This window comes from Myotis davidii, unplaced genomic scaffold, assembly GCF_000327345.1.
Source record: "Myotis davidii unplaced genomic scaffold, ASM32734v1 scaffold424, whole genome shotgun sequence".
In the NCBI taxonomy this organism is placed as follows: Eukaryota; Metazoa; Chordata; class Mammalia; order Chiroptera; family Vespertilionidae; genus Myotis; species Myotis davidii.
Genome location: NW_006295827.1, coordinates 1,491,581 through 1,502,544, shown reverse-complemented (window position 1 = coordinate 1,502,544; position 10,964 = coordinate 1,491,581). Strand labels below are relative to the sequence as shown.

The 10,964-nt window shown below is 49.8% G+C and overlaps 1 protein-coding gene across 1 annotated transcript in view; it reads left to right on the top strand.

Moving 5' to 3' along the window:
• Positions 1–163: 163 nt before the first annotated feature.
• The window catches only part of WBSCR17 (Williams-Beuren syndrome chromosome region 17), a 420,861-nt gene continuing 410,060 nt past the window's right edge, over positions 164–10,964 (top strand). The window contains exon 1 of the mRNA XM_006770853.2: positions 164–676. Coding sequence (XP_006770916.1) covers positions 439–676 — 238 coding nt within the window. The 5' untranslated portion in view covers positions 164–438. The remainder of the gene's footprint in view (positions 677–10,964) is intronic.

Genomic DNA, 10,964 nt, shown 5'->3' with positions numbered 1-10,964 from the left:
CCCCAGCGCCGGGGCAGCCCCGCCTGCTGGCCCGCTGGCTACGGAGGTTCACTGCTCCCGCAGCTCCACTCCCGGCGGCCCGAGAGCCAGCGACGGACCACTATCTGGTGCGGAGGAGCGGCGCCCGACCTCCGGCCCTTCCCGGAGAAGCCCAGGCGCCTGGAAGGGGCCGCGCGCCGTGGAGTACGCAGGCAGATCCGGGAGCACTTCTACACACCCAGGGCTTCCATGGGAGCGATCTGGCCCTCCCCCTGAGCGCCCTGCCCTCTCTACCGTCTTGGCTGCCGGAGCATCCGCTCTGTGGGGCCGGGAGTGGCTGGGGTTCTCACCATCCGCCCGGAGTGTGGAGTGTGAGGCTCGTACGGTCCCGGCTGCCCCGCGTCTCGCCGGAGCCGGAAAGGGCACGGGTCCGGGGCGAGGGCCGGCCGGGCGTGTTTGATGGCTTCACTGAGAAGAGTCAAAGTGCTGCTGGTGTTGAACTTGATAGCGGTGGCCGGCTTCGTGCTCTTTCTGGCCAAGTGCCGGCCCATCGCTGTGCGCAGCGGAGATGCGTTCCACGAGATTCGGCCGCGCGCCGAGGCGACCAACCTCAGCGCGCACGGCGCCAGCCCCATCCAGGACGCGGTCCTGAAGCGCCTCTCGCTGCTGGAGGATATCGTCTACCGGCAACTGAATGGTAAGGACGCGCGCCAGCGCCCACGGGGCCTCGGTAAACCCCGGGGCCTTGCCCGCGGTGCCGGGGAGCCCACACCTCCTGGCTCCCGCGCGCTCCCTCTCCTTACCCTTTCTGCCCTGTCTTGGCCAAGAGGCCAGGGCTGCTGGAAAGAATTACCCTTAAGTTTGCTTTTATTGTGGAAACGTGTCCGTACAGCCGGTTCCCGCGTTCAGGGACGTGCAGGAATCATTACCTGGCGACTAAATCCCAAGCGCAGAAACCAGTCCCGTGGCCAAGCGGGACTGGAGGCGCAGGCTGACTTAGAGGAAGAAAACAGTGTTACAGTTTAGCGTTCGGTGGAGTCTGACAGGGAGGGACTTTGGTGGGCTTAAATGTTTTCCAAGTCAAGGCCTCAGGTCTGGAGCTAATGCGCTTGGGTAGTAAGTTGGAGGAGGCGGGCTGCAGAGCTAATAATGAGACTCCTCCTCCATTTCGCAGCCCAGGGGGAGGCTGCTATTAAAAACACACCTGGCTTCTCCCAGAGAAATGCCTGAGGGCGATGCTGAAGTTCTTCGTGGGTTGAGGAAACAGGTTTTTATAGTGTAAAACAAGGTGTGCCATCCAATTACAGCAGGTCCTCCAATAACTTGGATTCGTTCAACCTCATTTCCTAAAATGTTGATGAGATGCTGAAGAAACTTAGCTCTTGCTCATATCAATTAGCTTGTGGTAAAATTGGTTTCGTTATGCCAGTCTTCTTAAAGGCATAGGATCTATCCAATACTTGAAGTGTTGACTTACTGTATCTGTCCCATTTAAATGTTCTCTTCAATGCTTTAGGAGATGAGAGAGATTCAGTGTGCTCTGGTCCCATCTGGTCCAGGGACTGATAAGTCATTGTACACTTGTTATTCCCCAGGTCAGATTGAGAATTCCCTATTCAAGTACAGGCAGCTCTCCAGGGCTTGCACAGCTGCTATCTAAGGCAGATCTAAGGCTGCCACCTCCCTTTCTGAGCTTCTAACACATGTTCTCATGGTAGTTCCAGAATTAGAGATAACCATAAAGGTAATGATTACAATAATTGGTGGAATCCTTGCTGTGCAGAGATGTCATAAGTGCGTTAGATTCCATCCCCATATCAGACATGAGAAAAGAAGGCTTGGAGTGTTTAACGAAGTTGCCTGGCGTCCTGTAGCTAGTCAGGGGTAGGGTCTGGAATCAGAACCCCTTGTCTGGTTGACCACAGAGCCTGTCTTCTTGACAACTTCTATCTACTGTCTCTTCCTAATTATAAGGAGTTTTAAGTTTGTTAAACAAGAAGATTCTACATTAGGAAGAACTGACTCCATTGTCTTCCCTGCAATTAGAGTGAGAGACCAGGCTGGTGGCAGGGAGAAGAATGACACCAGACTGCTCTCTTCCTGCTTTCCAAAGATCCTTTCTGGGTCCTTCCGGGTGGGATGTGGGCAGATCTCTGAAAGAATGGCCTTCGCCGTATCATTCAACAAGTACCCAGGGTCCTTGAACTTACCTGTGCAGTGGGAAGCTGCAATCCTCCCAACCCCTCACAGACACTGTGGCCTGGCTGGCCATATGGCCTGCTGTGCGGTCATGCAGGAGCTCGTCTCCTGAGTGTCAAAAAATCAAGGCACAGAAACAAAACCCACAGTTCACTTCTGGAGGAATGAGAAGCTTATGGGGCGGGCTTTATTATTCTACACAGATACCTGCCATAGATGTACCCATAGGACCCCAAAGAGAGAGTGCAACATAGCCCAAGCTCCCTCACTGTCCAGCTGCACTCAGGGACACTAGTCATTTTAGTATTGGTTTTAATTAGGAAACTAAATGTGATATAGTCATGTATCCATAAATATTCCAAATAGGAAGAATAAAATTCCAAATGGTATTGACTAAGTGCTACAGACTCACAGGGCTCATTTAGTCTTTACCGCAACCCTAGGAGATAGGAGCTCTCACTGCACTTCAGATAGCTTGCTTACAGTCAGTCACCCAGTCAGGGGCTTGTAGAGCTGGGACTTGAACTCAGATACTCTGGTTCTGGAATTGAGGTTCTAGCTGTTGCACCAGTGAGTCTCAATCTTTGGTGTGCCTCACAGAGCACACAGAGGGCCCGTTAAGACACATTTCTGGGCCCCACCATCAGAGTCTCTGATTCAGTAGGTCTGGGGTGAGGGACTGAGACTTTGCATCTCTGACAAGCTTGTGGCCTGGCCCCTGGTCCTCTGCCCTCTACTCTGCTGCCCACACCAAGCAAAGCAGAGAGGAAAAACCATTTGCGTGCCAACACCCAGTGGGGGTGGGGACTTCTGAGAAGACAAGAGCTTGCTTCAGATGGGCTGAGGGTCTCGCTTCTGCCATGCAAGCAACTCCATGGGGGAGAGTGGGGGATGTCCTGGGCTTGGGACTGGTTGGGTCAGGTGCCAAGGGTGGGAATGCTGAATTTTCTTGACTTGCAGTCTCCAAGGAAGAGCTGGCAGGAGAGCAGGGTTGAGATCTTGTCCTGGGCAAGCCAAGAATTCAAGCTGCAACTGGGTAGATGTTATCCTCCTGGCTGCAGAGTGTAATTTGTAGTGACATGAAGCCTGGAAGAGGAGAGCAGGGAAAAGTTGTGATGTGGAAGGAACCCACCCCTCTCCACCCCACCCTTCAGCACTCCCTCCTCTACCTGTGCTTGTTTTGGGCACTGGTGTCCTCCCTGCTGATGTGCTAGGCCTGCAGGGGCCACCTGTTGCAGTGGGAGGCTGGTGAAGGGAGGAGAGGTTTCCCAGTGCCTGGGTGATGGGGCCTGTATTGCTGTGTCCATTTGCTTTGTAGCCTGTTCCACCCCTTCCTTCTGAAGGAGGAGAGGGAAACCTTGACTTTGGCATTCTTTATTCCTCAGGGTTATGGGGGGCCTGGGAGAGCCAGGCACGGGGCATACAGTAGGAACAAGGCCACTTGGATCCAGCCCCTTGGGTACAGAGTGAGCTGGTATTTTAAAGGTTACCGTATTTCTCAAACCTTTTCTGTGGACTCTTAGGAGGTCTCAGCAGCAGGGACTCCTGGAGGGCTCCAGCCATCCCTGGTGCTCTCTCACTCATAAGACAGGTTTCCTTGGGGTTCTGACAGGGCCCCCCTGAGCTGGGGCACCTAGATGACCCAGACATCCTCAGGATTTATCTCTCTGCCAAGACTCTTGGTACCAAGATTTCGAATCCTGCCTTTTGAAAAGCAGTTACAGGTTGTAGTTGTTAATGTTTATGTTTTTCTTAATCCTGGCTGAAGAGGCCATTTTAAAGTGACAGTGGAGATGCTGGTGTGGAGGAAAGAGCACACAGAGATGAATTAGCGTTTTCCCTCCAGATTCTTTCTTGTATCGGCTCTCGCATTCTTTCTGTGAGGCCCCATTGTTGACCCTGGCCTTTACAGCAGTACCCACTAACCCAGTGCCCTGCCTCTGGTCTCTCACCCCTCTCTTCCACTGAGCATGCGTAGTTCCAGCTATCCGAGTGGAAAGCACCACCTGTAAAGGTCCCACACCTTCCAGGGGCTCTCTGTTTCCTGAGGGGTCATGGTCAGGTGCGGAGGCTGACAGCCAGGGCCTGCCACAGCCTGCTCCAGTCCTCATCTCCCACGTTCCCATCCCTGCTCAGGGTCCTCTGCCTCCTTGAGCCAGGCTGATCCACTTGCTGCAGTGCCTCTCAATTGCCTTCAGGTTGTAGCCTCCACATTTCAGTCCCAGTCTTTGAGAAGTGCTAGGTATCCTGGTTTGCTCTCTCTGCCCCTTTCTACATTCTGTCTTTAAAGCTTGGCTCAAGGTCATGAGCTGGGGGATGGCGAACTTGTGCCAGGCCACATGGTCTGAGCTCTTCCTGCTCCGAGTTGCCTGAGGCTTGTTGTCAGTGACCTTTGTACCATATTTTGGATTTTTTAATACCACCTCTATCCTGCCACTGTCAGGCCTGACCCACATAAACTCATGTGGGATCCTCATTGCTTTCTCTGTCTATCTGTATGTGGTGGCCTTAGAGTCCACCTCTTGGGGGCATACATAACGATCCTTAGTTCCTGAATGACTGCCTGGAGCAGAGCACTGGCTTCTGTAGCTCTGTCTTGATGTCTCTGTGCATTGGACCATCATGCTAAGCCATGGAGATTTTGGAGCTTATCTGTTACGGCAGCTAGTGGTAATTACCCTAATTTGATTGGGCAGGGTTAGAACACTTGTTTCCCTAAGTGACAGGCCACACTATCTACTGTAGGTTTCTGTCCTCAGTTAATAGGATCAGCATCTGCCATAGCATCTTGACCATAATGTGGGCACCTAAGGTCTATTGGTTGATTGATTGGATGTGAGCTAGTTTTAGGAGGTAATTTATAGCCACAGAGGAAATAGCCTCAACACTGTAAAGGCTGAGTTGGGTTGGGTGGATGTGGTGAGGGGAAGGCGCTGGGAAGACTTAGCTGGGGAGACTGAGTGTGAGGAGCCATCTTGCCTGTACCATCTTGCCTGCCTGTACCATCTTGCCTGCCTGTACCATCTTGCCTGCCTGTACCTTCTTTCCTGCCTGTATCATCTTGCCTGCCTGTACCATCTTGAGGCTGCTGTGGTCCTTAACCCTCTTATCTGAAGGACACCCAGTCCTTCTGAGGAGCTTGGAAGTGAAGCCGTCAGCCAGGTTAGGGAGCAGCATGTTTTAGCATGTTTTCTTTGAATATGCATTTTTTATAACATGAATATTGTTTTATGTTCCTTTTTCTGTAAAGTAATATTAATTCATATTGTACAAAATTTGGAAAAGCAGAATAAGTTCATACAGAATGTGTTAAAATATTTTTTTAAAATGGCAACATGGTGGTTTTGTAGCAGCATTAGGAAAATGGACCCAGGGACAGGCAGGTTTCTTGTTAGATTCCTATATAACTCTGCCCATGACTTTTGGCTTTCTATCATCCTCTGAGGAAGTTACTTGTTTCTCTCATTTTGAAGCCAAGAAAGGTGAGAAATTGATAGGATGTGACTTAGCCTGGATGAACAGCCAGTGAAGGGCAGACAAGATTCTTGAATACCCCTCTCCTTGTTCCCAGTCCATACCTCCTGAGGAGTCAGGGGAAGACAGTGGAGGGGTGTGGTGTTTCACCTGCCCCACACAAGCAAGCCCTGAGCTCTGGCCGGTGATCCTGTCCCTCATCAGAGCCCCTGTGCAATGAATTGGAAAGACACATGTCATTGCTTCATTCAGTAAGCCCAGGGCAGCTCTGTCGTAAGTGGAAATTCAATCGATTCAGGTTAGGTTCCAAATTTAGATTTCAGAAGGATATTGAATAGAAGCAGGGTTGCTTGAAGAAATTGAAAATCTTTGTGGGAATGGAGAAAAGTCAGAATTACCTGTCCTACTCCTGCCCCCAAGCCACATAGGCAGACGGGGCCAGAGTCTGAGCTACAGAAAAACAAAACGTCCCCAGATAACCAGGTGCAGCCCATGCAGCCTGATACATAAGCCAAACCCTCCAGACAGGGAAAGTGAGTTGGTGCAGAGAGACAGAGGTAGAGATTTACTGGACAGGCATCCAGGGTGGGGTCAGAAAGAGCGGGATGGTGTTTGAAAGCATCTGTTCACGAGACTAGAGCTGGCCCACAGCTGTTTCCTCTTTCCTGCCAGGGATATAGATATGATCCTATAGACTACCAAGCTGGATGGTGCCAGCATTTCCTATGAGAAGGAAGTCATGGAGGACCAGAGGGCCATGATGGTATGAAAATCCATCACTGCAATGAGCATCAGCAGGAAACCAGGGCAGTGCGTGCCTCCACGTTCTGCCTGCAGGCCCTCAGCAGGGCTCTGTGGCAGCCTGTGGCCAGGTGTGGGGAAGGCTCTGTTAAGGGAGCCAGGGCCTGGGTGCTGGAGGGAGGCTCTCTTCATTTACCACCGACAGATTGATAGTGTCTGGTGGCAGCAGGTCCCTCCAGAGAGATGGGGAACGCAGTTCTTGGACAGCCCTCAGATGTAGGCACATCGTATTGGCCAGTGTGTATGCTGCAGGCGTCTTCCCGGGGAGCAGGGGACAGGGTGGGGGTGGGGATGTGGGGGGAGGCAGCTGCTGCCTGCCCAGCCCATTGGTATCCAGGAGAGGCCGCCAGTGGCATTCTCCAGGAGGAAATCCAACCCCCTGACCTTTGGTGTTGCCAAATTGGAAGTGTCCTTTGTGGACAGGAAGAAGGCTTAGTAATTAGAGTAACAGTGACACGGGGAAGGAGGGATGTGGGCACAGCGAGGCCCATATCAAATGGAGAGAGGACCTAAGATTAGACAGTCCTTAAGAATAAAATATTAGAAGGAAGGTTGTTGGGCACCAGACAGACTGGGTTTGGATTCTGCTGCAACCTTGGGCGGATCACTTCACCTCTCCACTGTGCAGCGGGGTTGTTCTAAGGATGGATCGGGATTCAAAATGACCAGCAAGAGCCATAGGGCCAGATGCCTAGCAGCTGGGACAATGCCAACTGCTTGAAGGTAGGGACCTTGTGTGCCTGCTCCCTGTCAGATCCCTGATGCTGGGAACTGCTTTGGCTCATAGTAGGTGCTTAGCAAATCTTCCTGGAATGAATGCGTAAAAGCTAGTGCTGCGTTGTGGCAGAGTGTGGTCATTGCCATCTGGGATAGAAATCTCAAGAGGGGTAAGAGGAGGTCCTTTCCCTTTGACTTGCTTAGACTCTGAATTAACTTGAGATCCTTCTCTCTTTGTGTGTGTTTGAGGCTGAGCTCTCTTTCCTTCTCCTTTCTAATTCCCCCAACCCCCAACACACCCCCTCTGCTTATAATGATGATGCCTTTGGGTGATCACTTTTGAGGCCTAAGAGAAGAAATGTCAGCCTATACGTGTCAAGTCCTGTTACAGAGCACGTCTGTTAGCCAGCCCTGCCCCACTGCTAGGTGTGGGCTGGAATTACAGAGAGGTGCAGACATTATGCCCAACTAGACGCTTGCGGTCTATTTGGAAAGATAGGTTTGTAGGATATACTAGGTCCCAGAAGAATATTAGAATGAGTATGGAAAGGGTGAGGCTTGAACTTATACACAGTAGGTGCTTAACCAATGAGTGTTGAACAGGAGAACTCAGCAGTTTTGACACATGAATCATAGGAGACAAAGTAGTGAGGCCACTTGGGGACCTGATGTTGGGGTTCAGTGTATGTGGACAGGTGGGACAGTGGTTAGAACACAGGAGTGGGTGTAAAGTGCTGGCGTCAGAGGCCCAGCTGAGCCTCTGTTTCAGGACTCAACCAGCCTTTGACCTTCAGTGATTCCAGGTGCACCTCACGTCAGAGCCCCCTTCTTGGCCACAACCCAAGCCAAGAGTTAGCACCTAGAACTGCTCCCTTTGGAAAATCTGAATCAGCCCTCAGGAACTCTGACCTGAGTGCTCCCCTCCAGCTTGCTGACCCCGCCCCCAACTTCATGAAGGCACCCAGCCCCCCAGCCGTACCCTTTCTCTAGCTCCAGTGGCTCCATCCTTCCATGTTCAGCCTGGACCGCCTGTCCCATGGTGAGCCTGGCAGGAGTTTCCTTGCCAGCTCCTCCAGGGTCCTCATCTCTGTGTCCTCTCCTCCATTCACACATGCTCTAATGAGCTTAGGAAAATAGACCTAGGATTCTTGTTAGATTCCTACGTGACGCTGTCCATGACTTTTGGCTTCCTATCATCCTCTGAGGAAGTTATTCCAGGGGAAGGCCTACCTCATGGCAGGGGTTGGCTCCTGGACGATGCACGCTCTGCGGGCTTAGCGGGGCCCAGCTAGTCCAGCACCTAATGATAGGTTTCGCTTTCTGTCCGCCACGCCTTCCACAGCCACAGAGAAGTGGGTGGTGGGAGGGTTCTGTGGGAAACCCTGGTGATGAGAGCAGAGTCATTGTCTTCAAACCAAGCTTTGTCCCAGCTGTGGCTGCTGCAACCACCACATTAGGTCTGCCTTCTGAGGCTACTGCCAGGCATCTGGGTCCTCCTGCCCCTTCTGGATTCTTCTCTCATGTCATGTTGCAGGGCAGGACCTGCCTCCTCAGCAGCTGCTGAGGGATCAGAAGAAGGAACTCAGAAGTTCAGGGGAGCCAACTCCCATGGGGTAGCCTTTGACCAGGGGTAATAGCTACAAAAAAGCAGGTAAATTGTCACATCCCCCCCAAACAGGAGACCCACCCACCCTCTCTCCCTCTCCCCCTTTCCTCCCTCATTCCCTCTGTTGTTCCCTTTCTTTCTCCCTCCTTTACCCGATGCCTGTAATGCTTTTAGAAAAAATGCAGGACTCACTTGGTTGAAAGACCATCCTCTGCCTTCATTATTGCTCCTCACAGGTCTTTAGACCGTTCTGACATGTGGATGACAATCGGCTTAGCCACTGATAGAGAAGTTTTTGCTTTTAATAATGTTCCTGTCATTGCCGAGCCTCAGCCTTGCATGCATGAGTAATAAACCTCTGCCGTAATTACAGGCGGCCGCATCCAGACACCGGCACACGAGCGTGCTGACAGTTAATAGGGAGCAGGGTTCCACAAGGGCCTCCTTCCATCCCAGTCTCAGATACAGTGGCTAATTGTGTGATTAGTGTTCACAAAGGGGTGTATTATGGTTATGCATGGCTTGTTAGGTGCTGTCCCTTCCTGGTTGAAAAAGTACTAACTAAACGGTCAGGAAATCAGGGTTCCAGTTCTACTCTGTTTCTGACCAAAGCTCATGTATGTAAACATGAGAGCTACATGACTTCAGGGTCCATTAACTATCAGATTATGAATAATATGCCTCTACCCATCTTATGAAAACCTCATGCATTCTCCAAGGACCGGATTCTGAAACCCTTTCTTCCCTGAAACCTTCCCTGGCCACCTTGTCAGAATTAATTGTTCCTTCTCTGAACTTTAGACTATACTTTGCATAGGTCTCCTTTTAGCCTTTGTTGATCTGTGCCTTGCATTATAATGAATTGTTTACATGGTCGGACCCAATAGTTTGCAAGGGAGTAGATTTTATTCATTTTTTAAAATCGCTCTATAGGTCATTTAGGAATTAATTTACCAGCAGGTAACTTTTTCTCACTTAAGCCCAGAAGTAGGGGCAGGATTGACCCAGAGTCATGAGGTCATTATGATGTTATTATAACATAATTTCTCTTGATCTGTTCTTCATGGTTACAAGAAGGCTGCTGTAGTTCCAGTCATTGCATCTTTATACAGTGTAGGAATTATTATACCACTGGCCATATCTTCTATTGTTTAATCAGGAAAGAAAATCTTTTCCAGAAGTGTCCCTGGGCAGGCTTCCATGTGTAGTTGAGAAAATAGTCACATGACCAACCTTCAAGAAAATAGCTGCTTTCTAGAGAAAGTAAATGTGGTGGAGGCAAAAGAGGAGGGAAGAAATAGTATTTGCATTGGGAATGCACATCTTCTCTACACCCCCATTACATTTTTAATGAATATTAAAATGAAGCAAGATTCTGCTACAAGGAATTGAATTAACTAGGACATTCAATTCCGTGGGCATTCTGGTTAACTTGGATTTGACTTGAAGACATCTCATAGAGTGAAACTGCCATGAATATAACCATGTTTTGTCAGTGATAGATGCACATTTGTTACATCTCTGAAGTTGAGATCCATTTTATGATCAATGGTGTGTCATATTTCAGTTAGTAGCATTTTTTCCTTTATGGGTATATAAAAATGGTACAGCCTACAGTTGAAGGCATTTTAGATTCAATGAAATACAATACAAGATATTTATACACATACATGTATACCATAGTTTATTATACATAGTGTTTGTATTGAGCAAGTGCTTCATGGTACTTAATTCTACATGAGACCTACTTATACTATTATACCCATTTTATGCCATAAAAAAGCCTTGTCTTCTACCTTCAAGGAAGTTCAAACTACATTTCTACACTGCACAATCAACCCCGGTCTGTGGCACAATCAGAGTGGTGAGCAGCATGAGAAGAAGGGTGCCAAGGGGCTTACCCTCTGAACACAGAGGAACCACACTGGTCATCTGCATTAGCTATGTGTTGATATGAGGAAGCTGAAACTCTGAGAAATAAATAAGGTGTCCAGAGACATGGTTGAATAATTACAATTACTGTTGCCTGACAATAAGCTTTTATTTATTTTAATGCAAGTGCCTGCCATTAAACTTTAGCTTACCCAGGCATCCATTTCATAGACATCCATCATGAATAAACATATTGACAACTACACAACTAGATAAAGAGCCAGGCAGCCACCCCCCCCCCCACCCTCCCCCCTCA